General features: G+C 42.8%; 1 protein-coding gene across 7 annotated transcripts in view; it reads right to left on the bottom strand.

Moving 5' to 3' along the window:
* Positions 1 to 18756, bottom strand: part of SERGEF (secretion regulating guanine nucleotide exchange factor) — a 267343-nt gene that overhangs the window by 170845 nt on the left and 77742 nt on the right. For 6 of the 7 annotated variants that reach the window (XR_010322456.1, XM_003412150.4, XM_023550808.2 and 3 more), the window contains one exon: positions 16364 to 16530. The exons of the other annotated variant lie outside the window; for it this stretch is intronic. Coding sequence is in view for 5 of the 6 variants with exons in the window: in XM_003412150.4 (XP_003412198.3) it covers positions 16364 to 16530 (167 nt within the window). In the remaining variant the exon portion in view is untranslated. The remainder of the gene's footprint in view (positions 1 to 16363; positions 16531 to 18756) is intronic. 7 annotated transcript variants of the gene reach the window in all.

Here is an 18756-nt window from a genome sequence, read left to right as displayed (position 1 = left end):
TTAACCACTATACCACCAGGGCTCCCAAGTTAGTGACTAAGATTTTGATTGGGATTGTTTTAAATCTACAAATCAATCCAAGACCTGGTAACTTAATGACACTGAGTCTTCCAATCCATAAACATGGTATAAAAATATCTCTCCATTTATTTAGGTCTTCTTTAGCTTCTCCTGGCTGAGTTTCCTAGTTTTAATATAGAAGTCTTGTACATTTTTTGTTAAGTATATACCTAAGTATCTTATGCTTTTTGGTGTTACTACAAAAGAAATTGCTTTTTAAAAAATTTTTTCAATTCTTTGCTGCTTCTACTACAGAAAAAAATACAATTGAATTTTGAATGTTGACTTTGTACTCTGCTAATTTCTCTTTGTGGTTCTAATAATAAAGTTATTTTGCATATTCCTTAAGATTTTCTATATCAACAGTCATGTTATCTGTGAATAGAAACAGACTTACTTCTTCCTTTCTAATTTTTAAGTCTTTATTGCTTTTTCTTGCTTTATGGCACTAGCTCCAGTGGCCAGCAGCTGATATATCTATCTATCTGTTCAGTTGCTTTGGTCTTAGCTGGGCTGCTCTGTATCTGCCCCAGACATGCACACTTCAAGGGTCAGCTAAAGATGCAGGCACGGTTATCCACAGATTTGGGGTCACCCCCTCTCCAGTTTTCTCCTTTCCAAGACTTCCTCCCTCTCACTTACTAGCTGCTGTGGGATTGCTAAACTTTATTTTCTAATTCTTATAGTCAGTGAGACAGAGGATTTTTATCACCAACTAAGGTCTAGCCTCAGGAAAAAAGTCATAAAAATGGGGAAATCATCCAAAGTCAATTCCTTCTTCCAAGTATAGATCCCCCTCTAATTTCTGCCTGCTTCTGGTCACAAGTCTCCAGTTGTTTTTTACATTTTCTCTGAGCTTATATTATTTCTATGAAAGAGTTGGTTTAACAGGAGGTACTTCACCATTACCAGAAGTGGAATCGAGGGCAGAGATTCAATCCTCTTCTGACTACAGACCCCACATAAAAAACCTGTCTCTCTCTTTGACTTGCATATTAGTTTTCACATCTACAAAATGGGAATAGCACCATCATCCAATCACATAGCATTTCATAAATTCAAATATATTTCATTATTATTATTAGCGATACCGATATAGAATTAAAAAAAAAAAATCAAATAGCACAGAAAGATAAAATGAAAAGAAAAAGCCCCCTATCTAACATTAAAAGAATTATCTAACGAACAGAGTCTCCATTCTAGGCTTGACACACTAGTGGTAGAAAAATTAGGAAATGTTGGCTAGGAATCAAAAAGACTAAAGTTTTCAATCCTGGTTCTACTGCTCCAAAAATGGTTCTAGATAGTCATTTATTTATGCAATAAGTATTTACTCAGCTCCTAGTAATATATGCAGCCTCCTTGTGCCTCAGTTTCCTCAACTGAGAAGTGTACATAGCACTATCCACATTTTCTGTATGCCTCATATAGAAAATGAGGTTAATTTATATTTGGGTGTGATGAAAGCTGAAAGTATAACACAAATGTATTAATAGATCAGGTATTACAACTCTGAATAAAATCAACATGGAAATCAGGAGCCTTGGTTGACACAGGAAACAAAGAAAAGATGAGATGGGAATGGAAGGATCTATACTGTTTTTGGTTTTATATTATAATACCATCTATACCTGCATTATTCAAAAGTAGCCACTAGCCACTTGTCCCTATTTTAATTAAAATTAAGTAAAATTAAAAATTCAGTTCCTCAATTACACTAGTCACATTTCAAGTGTTCCGAAGCTACATGTGGTTAGCAGCTACTGTATTGGACAGATATAGGCCACTTCCATCATTGTATTAAGTTCTACTGGACAGCACTGATCTGTATTATCTATGTATTCCCTCAATTGCCTGATATTAATGTTGGTGTTGTGGAATTAATACATAGTAGCTACCCTGCCACCTTACAACAAAACAAAACAAACCTTGAAGGCTAAAAAGAAATCAGCCTGCAGGGGGAGTGAGAGCTCTAACTAGATGGTACTGGAGTTAGAACTCTGGAAGAACCCTTGGAACTGCTTCTCATTGCACAGGTTAGGAAACTGAGGCCTAGAGAAGCAAAGTCTGTGGGCCCAGGTCCTACAGAGAGTTAACATCAGAGTTCAAAATGAAACTCTGGTATTTAATAGCATAGACTTTACAGTAGGATCTGGGTTTTAATTGCAACTCCGTCACTTGTGACCTTGGACAAGTGACCTCCCCCAAGCCTCATCCTTCTCGTCTGCAAATTGAGGAACAGTAGTTCCAGCTCTTCTGGGTTGTCATGAGGATTAAATGAGATGATGACCAAAAGGTGCTTAGTGGAGAACCTGGCAGCCTGCCGGGACTTGGTGAATGCTAGCTGCTGTCGTTATCAGCTAATACATTGCTCTTTCCAGTATACCACAAACCCTGGTCAGGGAGGCTACAGCCACCAGATGCCATCATCATCATCATAGCTGGTGACTGTAGAAAGGAACAGAGAAATTATGCAGCTTGGCAAAACGTACCAGGGGAGTAGAATGACAAATGCATTGTATAGTAGTAACCACAGATCTGTTCCCGCAAGTCCCCATGCAACAGCAGAAATTTCGCCTTGAGGGGTGTGAAGGGAAATGCACCATTTGTGTGCCTCTGCGCTCTTACCCTTAAATAGGTATCTGAGGAAGATACTTGTATTTCTATGACCCTCATACTCAGACAAGTAGAGGAGTCAGCATTCTGTTTTTGTTCCTCTCCCTCCAGAGCAAATATATTGCAACGCTGTTAACAATCAACACACTGTCCCATGGCAGACATCTACAAGCCTGTACCAGAGTGGGTGGAGCTCAAGCATCCAAGGGTTCTTCAAGTGCCTGCTGTGTGACCTTGCCTCTCACCTCATGACCAAGGGGGCAAAAGATTCAAAAATCGTAAGATACAGTGCCCACTCTGCAGCACCATATACGGTCCTCTGGAAGACCACCACCCAATCAAGGAGCCCTGCTGGGAAAACGGTTAAATGTTTGGCTGCTAACCGAGAGGTCAGCTGTTCAAACCCACAAGCTGCTCCATGGGAAGAAGATGTGGCCATCTGCTTCCGTAAAGACTACAGCCTTGGAAACCCTACGGGGCAGTTCTACTCTGTCCTATAGGGTCGCTATGAGTCAGAGTCAACTCAACAGCAAGTGGGTTTAGTTTTTGGTTTTTCTACCACACAAATATCAATAGACAATTCAAACACTAAGTGAGAGACGGTTTCCCCTCAATTCAATAGCATCCCAATCACTTATTTTCTGATAGGTACTGTGCTGTGCACTGAAGACATAGCAACAATCAGGACAAGGTACCTGTCCGCAAGGACCTTATACTTAAAATTCCAATTGGAGTGGTTCAGAAAAGATTCACCTTGTAATGTGGTACAATTTGGATTTACAGACAAGGTGCCAGAGTTGAGGTACTCCAAAACTCATCCTTGCTGCCACTATGAATGGAAACAGGACAGAAGCCCAAGAAAAAACATGAGGAATTAAAATATTTTTTCTCAACTCTTCAAAAACTCGTTGCTGTCAAGTCGATTCCAACTCATAGTAACCCTACAGGACAAAGTAGAACTGCCCCATAGAGTTTCCAAGGAGTGCCTAGTGGATTAGGAGTGCCTAGTGGATTCCAACTGCCATACTTTTGGGTAGCAGCTGTAGCACTTAACCACTACACTACCAGGGTTTCCCAACTCTTCAAAGGCACTCTTTACTGTCCCAGTTTCTAGGGAAGGAAAGCCTCTTGGTGAGCTCTGCTCACCTTCCCTAGTCTGTCCCCAGGCACCATCGAAGGAAGAATGAGCTGTCACAGACTCTACCTCTTCTGGCACCATGTGGACTTCTAGTGGGTAAGGTAAGTACCATTTCACAGTGTCCTCCAATCTGGAAAACCACCATTCAGTTACTTCTAAGTCCTCTAATCCACAACACTGACACTGTGTTAGCTCTGCTATTTCCTAGCTATGTCCTTAGACAAGTTACTTCCCCAGGTCTTGGTTTCCTCCCCTATAAAATGGGGATACAATAGTATACTACTTCATAGGGACATAGGAAGTTAAAAAGTGATGTTTATGAAGTGCTTAGCCCAAAATGTGGGACACAATCAATGTTCATCAAATGATTGCTATCATTATTATTTATTTATTTAAAAAATTCCTTTTCTTCCCAACCAATTCTTTCTTAACTGCCAAAGCTCAGCACAGAAACTCTAGCCTACAAATATTATCCCCATGTTTATCACCTCAGAAGGAACCAGCCTCTTTTGCTGGGCACTCCAGGAGCCTAAAGAGACATGATCCTATCACCCAACAAACTCTAGCCTTCTAGTCTCCCCTAGCCCTCAAATTTCATCTCCTCTAAGAAGTTCTGCCAGTCTCGAAAGAGACCTAGGCAACAACTCTTTTCTCTGACACTGCCTTTGTATCTCTCTGTTTACAAGTCCTCAGCCCTTACCTGTAGGTGATTTATACTACCAATCACATTCCGTTTAGAAAGTTTTATTAGGACTCTGTCTTCCTTGTTGTCACATTCCAAGTCCACAACTCCTTATGTAACAAATGCACCCTAGTTACTTGACAAGTACTGATAGATCGAGAGGAAGACAAGAATCACGGAAATGATTCATATCAAACTCAGCTCTATGACAACTTTTCAAAAAGCTACAAGAAATTAAAGTTTCCTGAAAACCCACAGAAAGTTCAGTATGACAAAGAAATTTACTAACAAAACTTGTATTTGTTTATTGTTTCATAGTTTGTAAGATGCTTTCACATTCACAACATCATTCTGACAACAACTAGGAAAGGTAGACCTAAAAAGTATTCTTGAAAACTATTTGACAGATGTACAGTCTGAGGCTCAGAGAAGTAGCTTGTCCAAGGATTGATCCACAGTGCAAGGATTCTTCCAAGTCCGTACCCTGTCTGTCACTCCTTCATACAGACCTGCATTAGTTAGGGTTCTCCAGAGGAACAGAACCAAAAGAAGGGGTGTCTGTGTGTCTACAGGTATATAGGTACGCATGCGTATATACATACATACATGCAGACATACATACATATATATATACATATGTCCATGTATATATAGAGAGAGAGATTTATTTTAAAGAAATGGCTTATGAGATTATGGGGACTAACAAGTCCAAAATCCATAGGTCAAGCAATAGGCTAGAAACTCTGGCAATCTTGAGTCTGAAATCCCTAGGCCAGGTGCCAGATAGAGGGTTAGAAACTCCAGCAGGAAATCTATATTAAAGACTTGAGCCAGAATCCTTCTCCTCCCAGAAACCTCAGTTTTGCTCTCAAGGCCTTCAACTGATTATATGAGGCCCACCTACATTATTGAGGGTAATCTCCTTTACTTGGAGTCAACTGATTGTAAATGTCAATCACATCAACAAAATGCCTTTACAAAAACATCTAGTGTTTGACCAAACAACTAGGCATCACAGCCTAGCCAAGCTGACACAAAATTAACTATCACAAGCACCCTATCCTCAAATGACGTGCATTTTCCAGGCTATTAAAAAATCTTACCCAGAAGAGACCACAAGGAAATAAAAGCATGGAGAAGACATTCAAGAATGACTAAATTACTTTTCTGGAGTAAGGAACTTTGCTCATCTAATCCTGGGAGTTCTGGCTACAACACCACATACATTTTGTTCAGCATTTATGAGCAGCCTTCCCAGCCAGCTGGTTCTCCTGAACTGGTACACAGAAAGGTTCCCATGGGGGCTACGAAGTGACCTCCCAGCACCTGTCAGTGTGCCTCCACTCTCCCTCCTGCTTTGCTTTCTTCTTATACTTCTGGCCTCTCTGAAAATCCAGAGGCTTCACAATTGATTGTTGTAGCAGCTTCTGTTTTTGCAAAGATATCTCTGCTTCCTTCCATTTCTGCTACACAGAGCCAGTCTCCCCAGTTTTGGGTGATACCAGGTATCCCAGTAAGAAGAGCTTTCTTCCAAACAACAATCTGTGGATGCAGGAGGTTGCCATCACCACTGACAGTGTCCCCAGAGAGAACCACTGTGTCACTGAAGGGAATTACATAACCATGCAAGGACTGACCTCTTCCTTCTAGTCCTAATTCAGTGGTCCCTCTACCAAACAGCCTGAGGGTCTTTGGGTTCTGATGGCTGCATCCCAAGGCAATGGGCTCGTTTTGTTTCCTTGGAAGCAACAAGAGCAATTTTCTCTTTATTCACCTCAAGGGGTGCCAACCAGACTATGACCTCAGTGGCTCAAGACATTACATGCAAAAAAAAAGAAGGTGGAAGTGATGAGAATAGTCTTCAGGGTGGCTACAGGGTTGACTCCTATGGCAGCCAAACAATATAAAGTACCCAGAGGGGCTGACAAAGAAAGTGTGATTCAGGCCAGTATCAACGTCAAAGAGATCTCATTGACTGGAAGGCCTTCAAACAGCGTACTCTGAACGGCAGTAACCCTCAGATTCAAGCAGATAGCATTATACTGGGGAATCAGCCACTCAGAACAAGATCCCAAACAGTGACTGAGAATCCACTGCACAGAGTCCAATCCCCAGGCAGTAAGACTGGCAAAACCCAGGCTCTGCTCTGGGTAGGATACCTGTGCAAGTGGAATCGGCAGAGAAGTCCAGCTGTCTGGATGAGGCCAATGTGGGAGGAAGAAGATATTTAAGAAAGGCACAAGTGAGACCAGGGTTTATCACAGTCAAGTAGGCAGGCCTCCAATAATCCAACATATTCCATCCTGGGAATCTCAAGATGGCTCAGGGATGAGAAGGGCTGGGGAGGGGAGAAAAAGGCTTCAGGAACAGCAGGTCAGCAGGGCCAAGAAAGGTGGGTAATGACTTTAAGCAGAGAAAAACTCAATAGAGAAGAGTCATGTTTGTCAGGCTGAGTGACAGGAATACCAAGATGAATAGAAGATGTCCTTGTCATCACTGAGGGATGGATAGTAGTTGTTCAGGCAGCCAAGGGCAAAAGAAGGGCATTCCATGCAGATTGACCAGCGCATGTAAAGACTCAGAAATATCAAAAAAATTTGATGCTTTCATTAGTTCGGTACGGATAAATTGTAAGGTACAAGGGAGAAACCAATAGAACTTGAGCCTGGAGATTCTGACGGGCCAGATCAAGATCCTCTTATACCAAGCCAGGAATTTTGGACTTCATCCTGGGTGTAAAGCCATTAAAAAGTAAAGGCATGGCACAATCTGATTTAAATTTTAGAAAGATCATTTTGGCAGTTGGATAGGGGTCAGATTGGGTGAGGTCAAACTAGAGACAAAGGCTTACCAGCTAAGGGGCTGTCACTATAATTAGACAATAGTTACCCAGAACCCAAGCTAGAATAACAGTGGTGGAAATGAAGGTCATTTTCGTCCCCGGGCCAATCACTTCATGCACAGCTAACTCAGCCTTCACAGACCTAGCATGTCTCCCCTCATACCATTACAGACTCCTTTAAACCCTCACTGGCTTCTATTTTCATTCCAAACCTCTACATGATTTACTTTCACCCTGGGACAGCCTCATTTTCAAGGTCAAACGCAACAAAAGACAGCTGGTCAGCTCTAGGACGACCCTGGGCAAGGCCTGGGGCAGTCATACTGCTGCAGAGCATGGTGGTGACACAGGAGGTCACTGAGACTTTAAATCAGTGCTGATGAATTTCCTCTGCTGCTCAGAGAAACCAAAACATTCTTGTTGTCGATGCTGATGGCTACCTCAACAGGAATTCATGCTCTCTAGCACTGCATGGAGATTGGGTATGAATTATCATGCATCTGGGCTCCCCTATTTTCACTAATTCTGATTCTAAGAAGTGCCTACCGCTATATCCAGGATGGTTCTATGTAGCTCCAAAGAGCTCAAGCAAATAACAAAGAAGAGCATCTCTGACTCATACTTACAACAAAACCTGTATCTAAAGCATAGTGGCTCAAATGCTATGAACCGAATAACATGCCTTTTGTGTAGCACTTTATATAAAAGTCCTTACATATCTTATTTACATCTTCTAATAACCCTGTGGGCAAAGTAAAGCAGACGATTATTACCCTCCCCCCTATAAGTGAGAAAACTAATGGTTGGGGATTTTTCAACTGACTCAAAGTCACATGGTTTACAGCTGACAGAGTAGAAACTCCAATCCAAGTCTTACCCCACATCGAAGTCTCTGTCTATTCTATCATCAGATCTCCAATTCCAGCCAGGACTATGGTTTACCGTAATCATAACAAATTTCACCATTCCAATTCTCACTGGGGCTATTTATTTCCTTACTACTTTTCCTCAAAAGATGCTGTCCCAGACTCTGAGTCTGGAGGGGACCACCAGGTCTCCATTGGGCCCATTACTACCCAGTGAAAGCCAGATCCCAGGGTCACATCCTGGTCAGAATTTTCCAGAAAGGAAGTCATTGGTGTACAGAACTCGCAATGAGAAGAATGAGGGGTCTGAGAGCCAGGTTCAAGTCCCAGCTCTGCCATGTACTATGTGACCCTGGGCTAGTGACAGCTTTCTCCCTGAACTTCAGCTTCCTGATCCCTAGAATAAGACAGCAACATCCGTCCTACCTGCTGTGCAGGAATCAGAGCCAATAATAGTGTCTTTCTTCTTCTATTTCCAGGCAGTCACAAGATGGGGCAGGATAGATCCATTACAGAGGAAAGCAAACTAGTCCCTCCCCAGTGGCCTCCTCGCACTAACCTCATCACTCCAGCAGACAATGCCACTTTCAATATAACCAGGAGGATTTAAGCCATCCAACAGGAGCTCTCACACTTTTTTCAGCACTTCTACTGATCATTCGCTTTGTGCCATGCTTGGCCCTAACAGTACAAAGATAAATAAGACAGTGCCTGCCCTCAGAGAGCTCAAAGTTTGATTTGTAAATGGATATAATAATTACTGGATTACCAGTACTAGGCAGCAACTTTGACTTTGATTTCTGTATTCTTGGCACCTCTCATTGTAGATATTTGTTGAATGAATAAATAAAACTGATAATATGATGACAAAGGTATGTACACTGTTCAGTGAAAGCTCTTCTCTTTTCTGCCTCAAATTTCTGTCTTCAAATACCCCTTTTTCTTTACTCCTGTGTTGAAAGGAAAAATGTCCTTCCCTCTTGTCAGAACTAACCTGTGATCCTAATCCTATCATCTCCTCGGGGGGCCTTGCTCCAGCTATACCCCTCACTCTTGCATCTTTACTCTTAAGCTCTCTCTCTCTCTCTAATCCTTCCTTTCAACCTTCTGATACACTCAGGTTTCCCCATGCTTACCAAACTAACTCAACCAAGCTCTCCTTTCAAGTTACTGAGCTTCCTGTCAGCCTTCTCTGGCCACTGAATCTCTACCAGGGTAGCTCATACTTCGAGCCTATACTTCTCACCATGCATTCATTCCTGGGCCCCTACTTCAGCTTCCACCTTTCCAGTAAAGCTGCTCTCAGTAGTATCACCACAACCACCCCATCACTAAATCCAGGCCAGCCTCCCTGGCCTCACTGTAGTATAGGACCCTGTTGAAATCCCCTTAGCTTCGACGGCACTGCAGTTCCTGGCTATCTTTCTTCCTCTCTCATCAATACTCAATCTCTATCTGGCTGTGCTTCCCCTGCTTTCCTCCTGAATGCAAGATCCTGCCAAGATTCCCCTGTTACTTTACATTCTCTCCCTTGGGAACTAATTTAATGTCAAGGCTTCCAATCCAGGAAGACTTTCCAGCTACTACCTCCTACCCAACTACCCCCCGCCCCATTCCAAACCCTGCAGAATCCAAGAGAATCATAGTGACAGAATTTGCAAGACAGGAAAGATCCCCAATGACATGGGGAGGGACAGGGTCAACGTATTATCATGGTCAGAATCTCTTATAGCCTTTGTTACATTCTGCCTTGTCCTGCAGTGAACCTAGCCCTGACACTAGCTTATAAATTCCTAAAATAGGAACTGTCCACTGTCCTGTTTCCCCCTTCTGTCTCATGCAGTGCTTGGATAGACAGACATACATAAGCATCTGTTGAATTAAAGAAGGAAAACTGAAGGTGAATATGAGTGAAAGTACTCAGATAAACCATAAAGTGTAAAAAGCATATAAGCCTTATCATCAATAGTGGCCTTTGTAAGAAACTCCAAGGTTTTTTTGAGCACATTACAGGGTCACAGCCTGTCTGTTCTCCTGCTCTGCAGGACATCTGATAATCACGTGCCTGAAAACGTGGAAATGCCTACTCCTGAATGGCCTGAGATTGAGAAGCACAAACTGTAGGAAGAGAGAGAAGAGATGAAGAGGGGCACAGTCCCCCTAAACCATTTCTTTCCTTCATTTCTCATTCAGTCAGTTGGTAAACATCCACTGAGCACCTATGAGGTGCTGGACATGATTCTTGATACTGGGAACCCAGCTTTGAACAAGCCAGACAAGGCCCCTGCTCTCCTGGATCTTATATTTTAGTGAGAAGACAGAGATGATGAACATAAACAAGAAAATAGCAGGTAATAATAATGAGAATCGACTCAATGGCAACGAACAACAACAACAAAAACAAGTGCTTGGTGTATCATATGTTTTACCAGCTCTCTCAAACATGACAGCCCTGTCTGGGGGCTCTTTCCGTCTTCTGAGTATTCACACAGACAAATCTAGTCCACTGCTTTGAGGTTTGTTTTATATCATTTCTTCTCCTATGTCAGCAGCTAAAGCACAAATGCACTAGATTTTCTAATCTTTAGCAGAATAGTCTTTGGGTGAGTATTGCTATCCCATTTTGATCATTGCTGCCCCATTTTGAAAACACTGCCCTCTGCTACACCTGGAAGGTCTGGGCTGCACGGGCCCCATAGTCTCAGAGACCTCTTGCTCCTCTAGGAATGGCAACAATGCTCCAAGTTACTTACCACAGAGCTGTTTGGGAATGCTTTTTCAGGCTGCGCTCAACTCCTGTCAGAGCACTCCGGACTCAGCTGATTGCTGGTGGTAGATTTCCATGTTATTTAGGACACCGAAGTCCCACAGTCTTGACACAAACTTAAAATTAGAAATGCATTAAATATAGGAAAGGAGGAAGGTCATTCAGGAAAGGCAGCCTTCTGAGGGAGCTACAGGACAAAGATGCTCTGGAAACTTCCAGGTTCATTAATGGGTTTTACACAGATTTCAAGTGGTATGTCTCCTTCAGAAATAACACTGTGGAAAGCGTAGGGGACTGGCTCAAACCTCAGCTAACACAGCCGAGTGACTCTGCAAACTAAAAATAGCTTCTTTCCCACTCATTCTGACAGATTTCACTTAGACCCTGTGCACAGGTTGATCCTTCACCAAACAGTTTTAGTCCTGCAGCAAAATGAGGGCTGATGGCATCTGAGCTTGACAATTATCCATCCCTGGTTCAACTCTTGTTTATTTACATGTTTCCTGCTCCTGCCCCAATGGCTGTGTGTATTTACACACATGCACATGTACACAGAGCTCCCTTACTGGGAGCGGATGTTCCTCAACCAAATGTGGGCAGAATTTAAACCAGGAACATGATTCAGGACCATGACTGCAGACTGAGCCCAGAGCAGCCCCTCAGAAACTCTAGGAATGAGGCTGTTTGTCTTGGATCTTCTCCTAGTTCCTAGCTAACTTCTCTGGGCCTCAGTTTCCTCAGTTATAAAAATGGGGATAATCACTCCTATTCTAGTCTATTTCACGACATCACATTGGGATCAAATGAGATAAAATCTGTGAGAGTTATTTTCCTTTAGACAGAACTCCTATCAGAAGGATGAATGTCAGTGATGGGGCAGGCTAGGACAGGCAGCCGGACTGCAAAACTAAGCTTGACCACTGAAATGGGCAGCCATCCTGGTTGCATCAGGAAATAAAAGCAGATCTAGGCTCACTATTTTAGCTCATATTGTACCCTTGGCCTGGAATGTCCTTCCACCTTTGCTAAACTCCTATTCATTTTTCAGAACCCAATTCAAACATCACTTTTTTGTTAGTGTCTTCAGATTTAATCATTTCATCTTTACTGCCCCCTTGGCCTCTAACAGCACTTTCACTCTGTACAGTAAAGATTTATTTACATGCTTCGAAGTTCTTTGAGGGCAAAGATCATGTATTCTTTATCTTTGTATCCACCTCCCACCCAACACCAATGGTTGACCAACACTGGCATAAGGCAAGTGTCAATCAGTGTTTACTGAGTTGAACATGGCATGGCCAAGAACCCAAAGCCAAGAAGTGGGTAAACATCAGAAAGATTCAGGAGAGCAGAAAAGGTGGGACAGTGCACACAGAGCTAGTGGGGAGGGTAGTAGGCAGGGAATCCAGGAAGGTGGTATCATCAAGGTCTGCCCCAGGCAGTAAGGGCCCAGCCTCAGAGACGGGAGTCAAAGCCAAACTGCAAATCCTGGGAGGACCAGGCAGGACACTGGTCCCAGAAAAACGAGGGACTGAACAGGGAGCAGGGGCACCACGCTAAGCCCCAGGGACTAAGGAGCAGAGGCACCACACTGAGTTCCAGCGACTTAAACTAGTAACAGGAAGGTTTGGGAACAAGGAACAAGGCCAATGCCTAGAACCCAAAGAAGAGAGCCAGGGCAAGGTATCAACCCTGGAGCTTCTCCATTAGTTAACATTCCCAGGTCTGCCAGAGTTGAGCTAGAGGCTAGGCGTTAAGTGACCCTAGCACACAGACCACATAGACCCCAGCTATGAAAATGAGGAGGGATTCAAGAGGCAGGAATCAGGCTATTCATTACAAATTCAAGTAGCGATCATTTCCATGAAATAAGAACCAGAAATGGAAGGGACTCTTAGATCTATAAAAAACATTAGGAATCATCTGGTCTAACATCCCTAACCTACATATAGAGAAACTGAGGGCCTGGGATGGAAAGGCCCAGATTCACTCAGGGCAGAACCAAAGCTAGAACCCACGCCTTCTAACTGTCAATATACTTCTCATTCCCTCTGAGGCTGTTTACCTTCAGACAAGGTCTCTGGATTATTCCACTAACACACCAGGTCCCCAACTCCAACTACTTCAGAATCTTGGGGAGCCCCCAAATGCACCCACTAAGTAAGCATAAGCACTTCTGCCCAACAATGGAATGCAGGTTTCCACCTTTGGGCAGAGTTTAAAGTCAGTGTCCCATAGGAAATGTGCAGGCACCAGCCCCACCTGAGGCTTAAAAAGCAAAAAACTGCTGTGGTCTATGTTGCTGTTAAGCAGCAAATAAACCAGACTGTTCACACATGGGGGGTTACCCCAATCGCTGTACTGCTCCTGGAATTCTCCAGCAGTGGCTGCAGGCCCGGTAGATAAGGCAAAGCTGAAAGTACATAAAACACACTGTTTTTACCAGTGTAAGAACATTAAAGGAAGGCCTGTCAGGTGTAAAATCTCGAATAACAAACTAGAGACGAGACACAGCTCAGAAGAAAAGAATTGAGACCCTGATCCCAGACTTCCAGAAGACTTACACCCAGTGAATAGGATACAGGCAAAAGCACAACCCTTAATTTTACTCCATGCATACAGAGAGTACGTGAGCCTCTTTAAGTACTTCAAGTCCCAGTCCCACTGTTTATCTACTGTGTGATCCGGGGCCAGCGAGTTAACCATTCCGAGCCCTGGTCTCCTTATTTGTAAAGCAGTGATTATGGCACCGGCACACAGGTTTATTGTGAAGATGAAATAATAAGTTTAAGGCATTTAGCACAATGCCTGGCCCACAGTAAGCACTAAGTAACTTTGAGTTTGTTTTCTTTTGTTCACAGGAAGGAATGATTCTACCCAGTGCAGCTGTCTACCTGTGCTTCTCCTTCCCACATGGCTGTCCCTCTGGACCCTTCTGTCCAGACACCCTATGTGAGGCCCCAGCCCAGAGCGCTCACTCCTCCAACCCTGGTTATTCCTCGGACATAGAAAACCGAATCAGCTTATGGGCCACACTCAGGTCCTTGAACGTCAAGAATCACCAAATTAGCCAAAGCTGTTCCTGTGTCCCCAGGTGACACTATACCTCCCCTCGCCAAGCCCCTGACTAGGGCAGCACCTAGTTTAATACAGCTCTTGTCTTTTCCAAGGTAAATCCACTGCTTGCAGCTTACAGCTGCCCACTGACGTGGCTCTATCTTAGCCTCAAGCAAATAGATGCCCGACAGATAGGCCAGACCTGGGCATCAACAGTTGAAGATAATTCCCAAACCCAATTTACAAAAAGGAAACAGCCTAGAGTCTGAACCTTCGGTGAAACCAGAGAGTATACACCCCCAGTGACTGGAGCAGAGAGGGAAGGGAGCACTGAAATGAAGCTACCAAGGGACTCAGAGCTCAAGCTGACCCCTCCCCACACTGCCCTGCTAAGAAGCAAATAAAAGTCACATCAATATCAGGCTCTTGGGCTGTATGCATGTACTGGTCATGTCTGTCACAGTGCTACACACTGTAGCCACCATGGGGCATTAAAAGGCTTCAAAGAGGAAGAAAAGAAAAGAACCAATAGTTACCAGGTGCCTAGTACATGCCAAGGACTCTGCATGTAATCCTCACCAATGACCATATGTGGTAAGTATTACTAACCTTATCTTGCCAATAAAACCAGAAGCTCGGAAATGTCTATGAAGACTCCCTACCTCCTCCACTATGCTGCCCAACCACAAAGTCTTAAAAGTTCTGGGAAAGACAAAGAGTCTAAAGTACTTTGTACCAGGCTCTCAGTACCTTAACTCAATAAGTAGACTATACTAGTTTAAATACCACATTCCGTCATTCACTGTTGGTGGTAGTCAACTTCTTTCAAACAGAATCTAGAGATGTATAGCAAGAGATACATAAAGAAATACCATAAAAATGTTCATGGCCTTTGCCCCTGTAATTCATCCCCAAGATTGTAACTTAAGGAAACACTTCAACAGGGTTCACCATGACAAATAATAATAATAATTATTATGGAAATATTCTAAATGTCCAATATTCAAAGAATGGTTTAGAAAATTCCAGAATCTTCGACTCATGTAATGTTATACAGCCATTTAAAATGATCGTTTTAAAGACCAAGAGGAAACAAAGCAAAGCATTTATGACAAAATAAACAGGACTGAATACAAAACATCATAAATGCTATCACTACAACTTTGTACAAGTATGTACGTGTGTATATGCAAAAAGGAATACAGTTGTGTTAGGGTGGCAAGTTTATGGATGGTTTTATTATTATGACCGTGGTAAACTGTCTTTGTGGTACTGTTCAGTACATTTTCAATTGAAGAAAAAGAGAGAGAGAAAGACATACTCAACCTGGCACTAAGGAAGGGCCCAGAAGGACCAGGACTGGAATGTGAAGCAAAAATTGGGAACCGTCCTACATATCCAGGAGGAGGAGGCCAGGCAGGCCCCTGGGGAAGGGAAGCCCTCTAGGTATGGAGAGGGTTGTAATTAGTCCAATGCTAATTACAGAAATCTCTCCAGCTTATTAATTTTTGTGACAGACTCTGAAAGAAGACTGAATTCCTTCATTAAGCCAACTTGAGTTCAGAGGTACATTTCCTGCGTGGCCATCGTTGTTCTTCTCGAAAACCTCATCTTTCCTTTTTTTTTTAAGGACAGCAGTAAAGCAAAATTCAGTAACAAAAACACACACCCTGGAGAAATTAAGACTCCTGCCTTAAATGTAGAAATTCAAAACATTTCAGGGAACCTAATGGCTTGAATAAGCAACTGAACTACAATGTTTTCTACACTGGGAAATATAAACAGAAGTACAAAATATTTAGCTCAGTATTAAAGCCCCCTTGATCATGTCCTAACGTATCTTTCTGATATTATCTTATATTCTCCCCTGCAGACAACCCATGCTCCAACCAAACTGAACCACCAGTGGACCCCCAGACACTTTCTTCACTTTCTTACCCCCAAGACTCTGTTCCAGTGTTACATCCACCTAAAAGTCCTCTTCTCTATCACAACTGCTTACTCGGGTCTGGCCCATCCTTCACAACACAGCTCAAAGCCATGTTCTCCTCAAAGCATAACCCAATCCCTATACCCTGAATTCATTTCTCTGTTTGAAGTGAACCCAGAAGACTTAGAACCACTCTAAAGGAGTTATCACACAATCTGCCTTACAATATACTTGTCTGAGTAACTGCCTTATCTACCATATTCAGCCATGAGCATCTTGAGGGCAAGGATCCCTTCAGACTCTTACCTGGAATCTATCATAATGCCTGGCAAAGAGGAGGTCCACAGTAAATGGTTCACTTAAAGACAAGGAAAAGAGATGCATCCATGAGCAGTCCCTTCCTACCTCAATTGCTCCTGTTAAGCAATGCAGAGACGAAGGCACGCTGTTCCGTGGTTTCAAGCAGGGGAGGGACGATTCCTGTTTTTCTTGTTTCCAGCCTTCATGAGCCTCCAGCTTCCTCCCTAGTTGACCATAGTCTGCTCGGCCCCAGGTAAACACCTTGCCAGTTTCTAAAAATAAGTGTTATTTGAATTAAGGCTACATTCCACAACTGTGCTCTCATGGGTAAGCAATGAATTACAAGAGAAAGTGTGAACATTTATTTTAGCACCAACTACTACAGGGTTTCTGTGAGTCGGAATCAACTCAACGGCAATGAGTTTTTTTGTTTGTTTGTTTGTTCAGTATGTACCATAGGGAGCCCTGGTGGTGCAATAGTTAAAGCACTCGGCTGCTAAACAGAAGGTCAGCAGTTTGAACCCACCAGCCACTCCACAGGAGAAAGGTGTTGTAGTCTCCTTCCATAAGGATTTACAGTCTTGGAAACCGTATGGGGTCTCTATGAGTCAGAATCAACCTGACGACAGTGTTTTTTTTTTTAACTATGTACCAGAAGTCTTCCTATCCTCCTCCTATAAAGAAAGTACAAGTACTTACATTTTTACAGATGTGGCAACTGTGGTTCAGAAAGCTTAAATTACTTGCCCAAGATCAAACAAGTGGTGAATACTAGTATCTGGAGTTGTCTGATTCTAAAGCCTATACTCTTCATTGTCTATAGATATAGCTATGACTGGAGACCCTGGGTAATACAAAGAGTTAATGTGCTTGGCTGCTGACCAAAAGGTTGGAGGTTTAATTCCCCCCAGAGGCACCTCAGAAGAAAGGCCTGGCAGCCTACTTCTGAAGAACCAGCCACTGAAAACCCTATGTAAGGGGCCATACCACTGGCAGATACAGATTTGGTAGTGGATATTTCTAAATGCAGGTGCTTCTCTTATATCAATATAGACAATAGAGCACACAAGTGGCAGAGTCAGGGAAACCTCTTAGACATAAGGGATGAAGTTCCTAGGCTCAAAGACAAGGGACCATAGACTTCAGGGACTTCTACGTCAATTGGCACAACATAGTTCATAAAGACAATGTTCTACATCCTACTTTGGTTAGTAGCGTCTGCGGTCTTGAAAGCTTGTGCGCAGCAATCTAAGATACAACTATTGGTCTTTTCCCATCCAGAGCAAAAGAGGAAAGAAAACCAAAGACTTAAGGGAGAAGTGAATCCAGTGGACTACATGAACCACAACCTACACAGCCCCGAAACCAGAATAACTAGATGGTGCCCAGCCTCTATTACTGGCCGCTCTGACTGGGATCACAACAGAGGGTCCTGGACAGAGTTGGAGGAAAATGTAGAACAAAAAATCAAATACACAAAAAAGACCAGCTTACGTCTGACAGGCAGTGGAAGAATCCCCAAGACTATGGCCCTAAGAAACACTTCTGACCTGGAACTGAAGCCATTCCCAGAGACCACCTTCCAGCCAAACAATGCACAAGCCCTTAAAATAAACAATAACACCCAAGAGAAATGTGCTCCTTGGAACAATAATTATCTGAGATCAAAACGGCAATGTTTTGAGGAAGTGTTCACGATCATTAGCTATTAGAGAAATGCAAATCAAAACTACAATGAGATTCCATCTCACCCCAACAAGGCTATCATTAATCCAAAAAACACAAAATAATAAATGTTGGAGAGGTTGAAGAGAGACTGGAACACTTATACACTGCTGGTGGAAATGTAAAATGATACAGCCACTTCGGAAATCAATTTGGCGCTTCCTTAAAAAGCTAGAAATAGAACTACCATATGACCCAGCAGTTCCACTCCTTGGAATATACCCTAAAGAAATAAGAGCCTTCACACAAACAGATATATGCACAACCATGTTCATTGCAGCACACTGTTTACAATAGCAAAAAGTTGGAAGCAACCAAGCCCATCAAGGGTGAATGGATAAATAAATTATGGTATATTCACACAATGGAATACTATGCAATGACTAAGAACAACGATGAATCTGTGAAACATTTCATAACACGGAGGAACCTGGAAGGCATTATGCTGAGTGAAATTAGTCAACTGCAAAAGGACAAATATTGTATGAGACCACTATTATAAGAACTCCAGATAAAGTTTAAACACAGAAGAAAATATTCTTTGATGATTACGAGGGTGGGGAGGGAGAGGGATATTCACTAACTAGATAGTAGACAAAGATTTTTTCAGGTGAAGGGAAGGACAACACATAACACAGAGGTAGCCAGTACAACTGGACTAAACCAAAAACAAAGAAAATTCCTCAATACAACCAAAAGCTTCAAAGGCCAGAGTAGCAGGGACAGGGGTCTAGGGGCCATGGTTTCAGGGGACATCTAGGTCAATTGGCATA

Source organism: Loxodonta africana, chromosome 7 (assembly GCF_030014295.1).
Source record: "Loxodonta africana isolate mLoxAfr1 chromosome 7, mLoxAfr1.hap2, whole genome shotgun sequence".
In the NCBI taxonomy this organism is placed as follows: Eukaryota; Metazoa; Chordata; class Mammalia; order Proboscidea; family Elephantidae; genus Loxodonta; species Loxodonta africana.
This window is presented reverse-complemented; position numbering and strand designations above follow the sequence as displayed.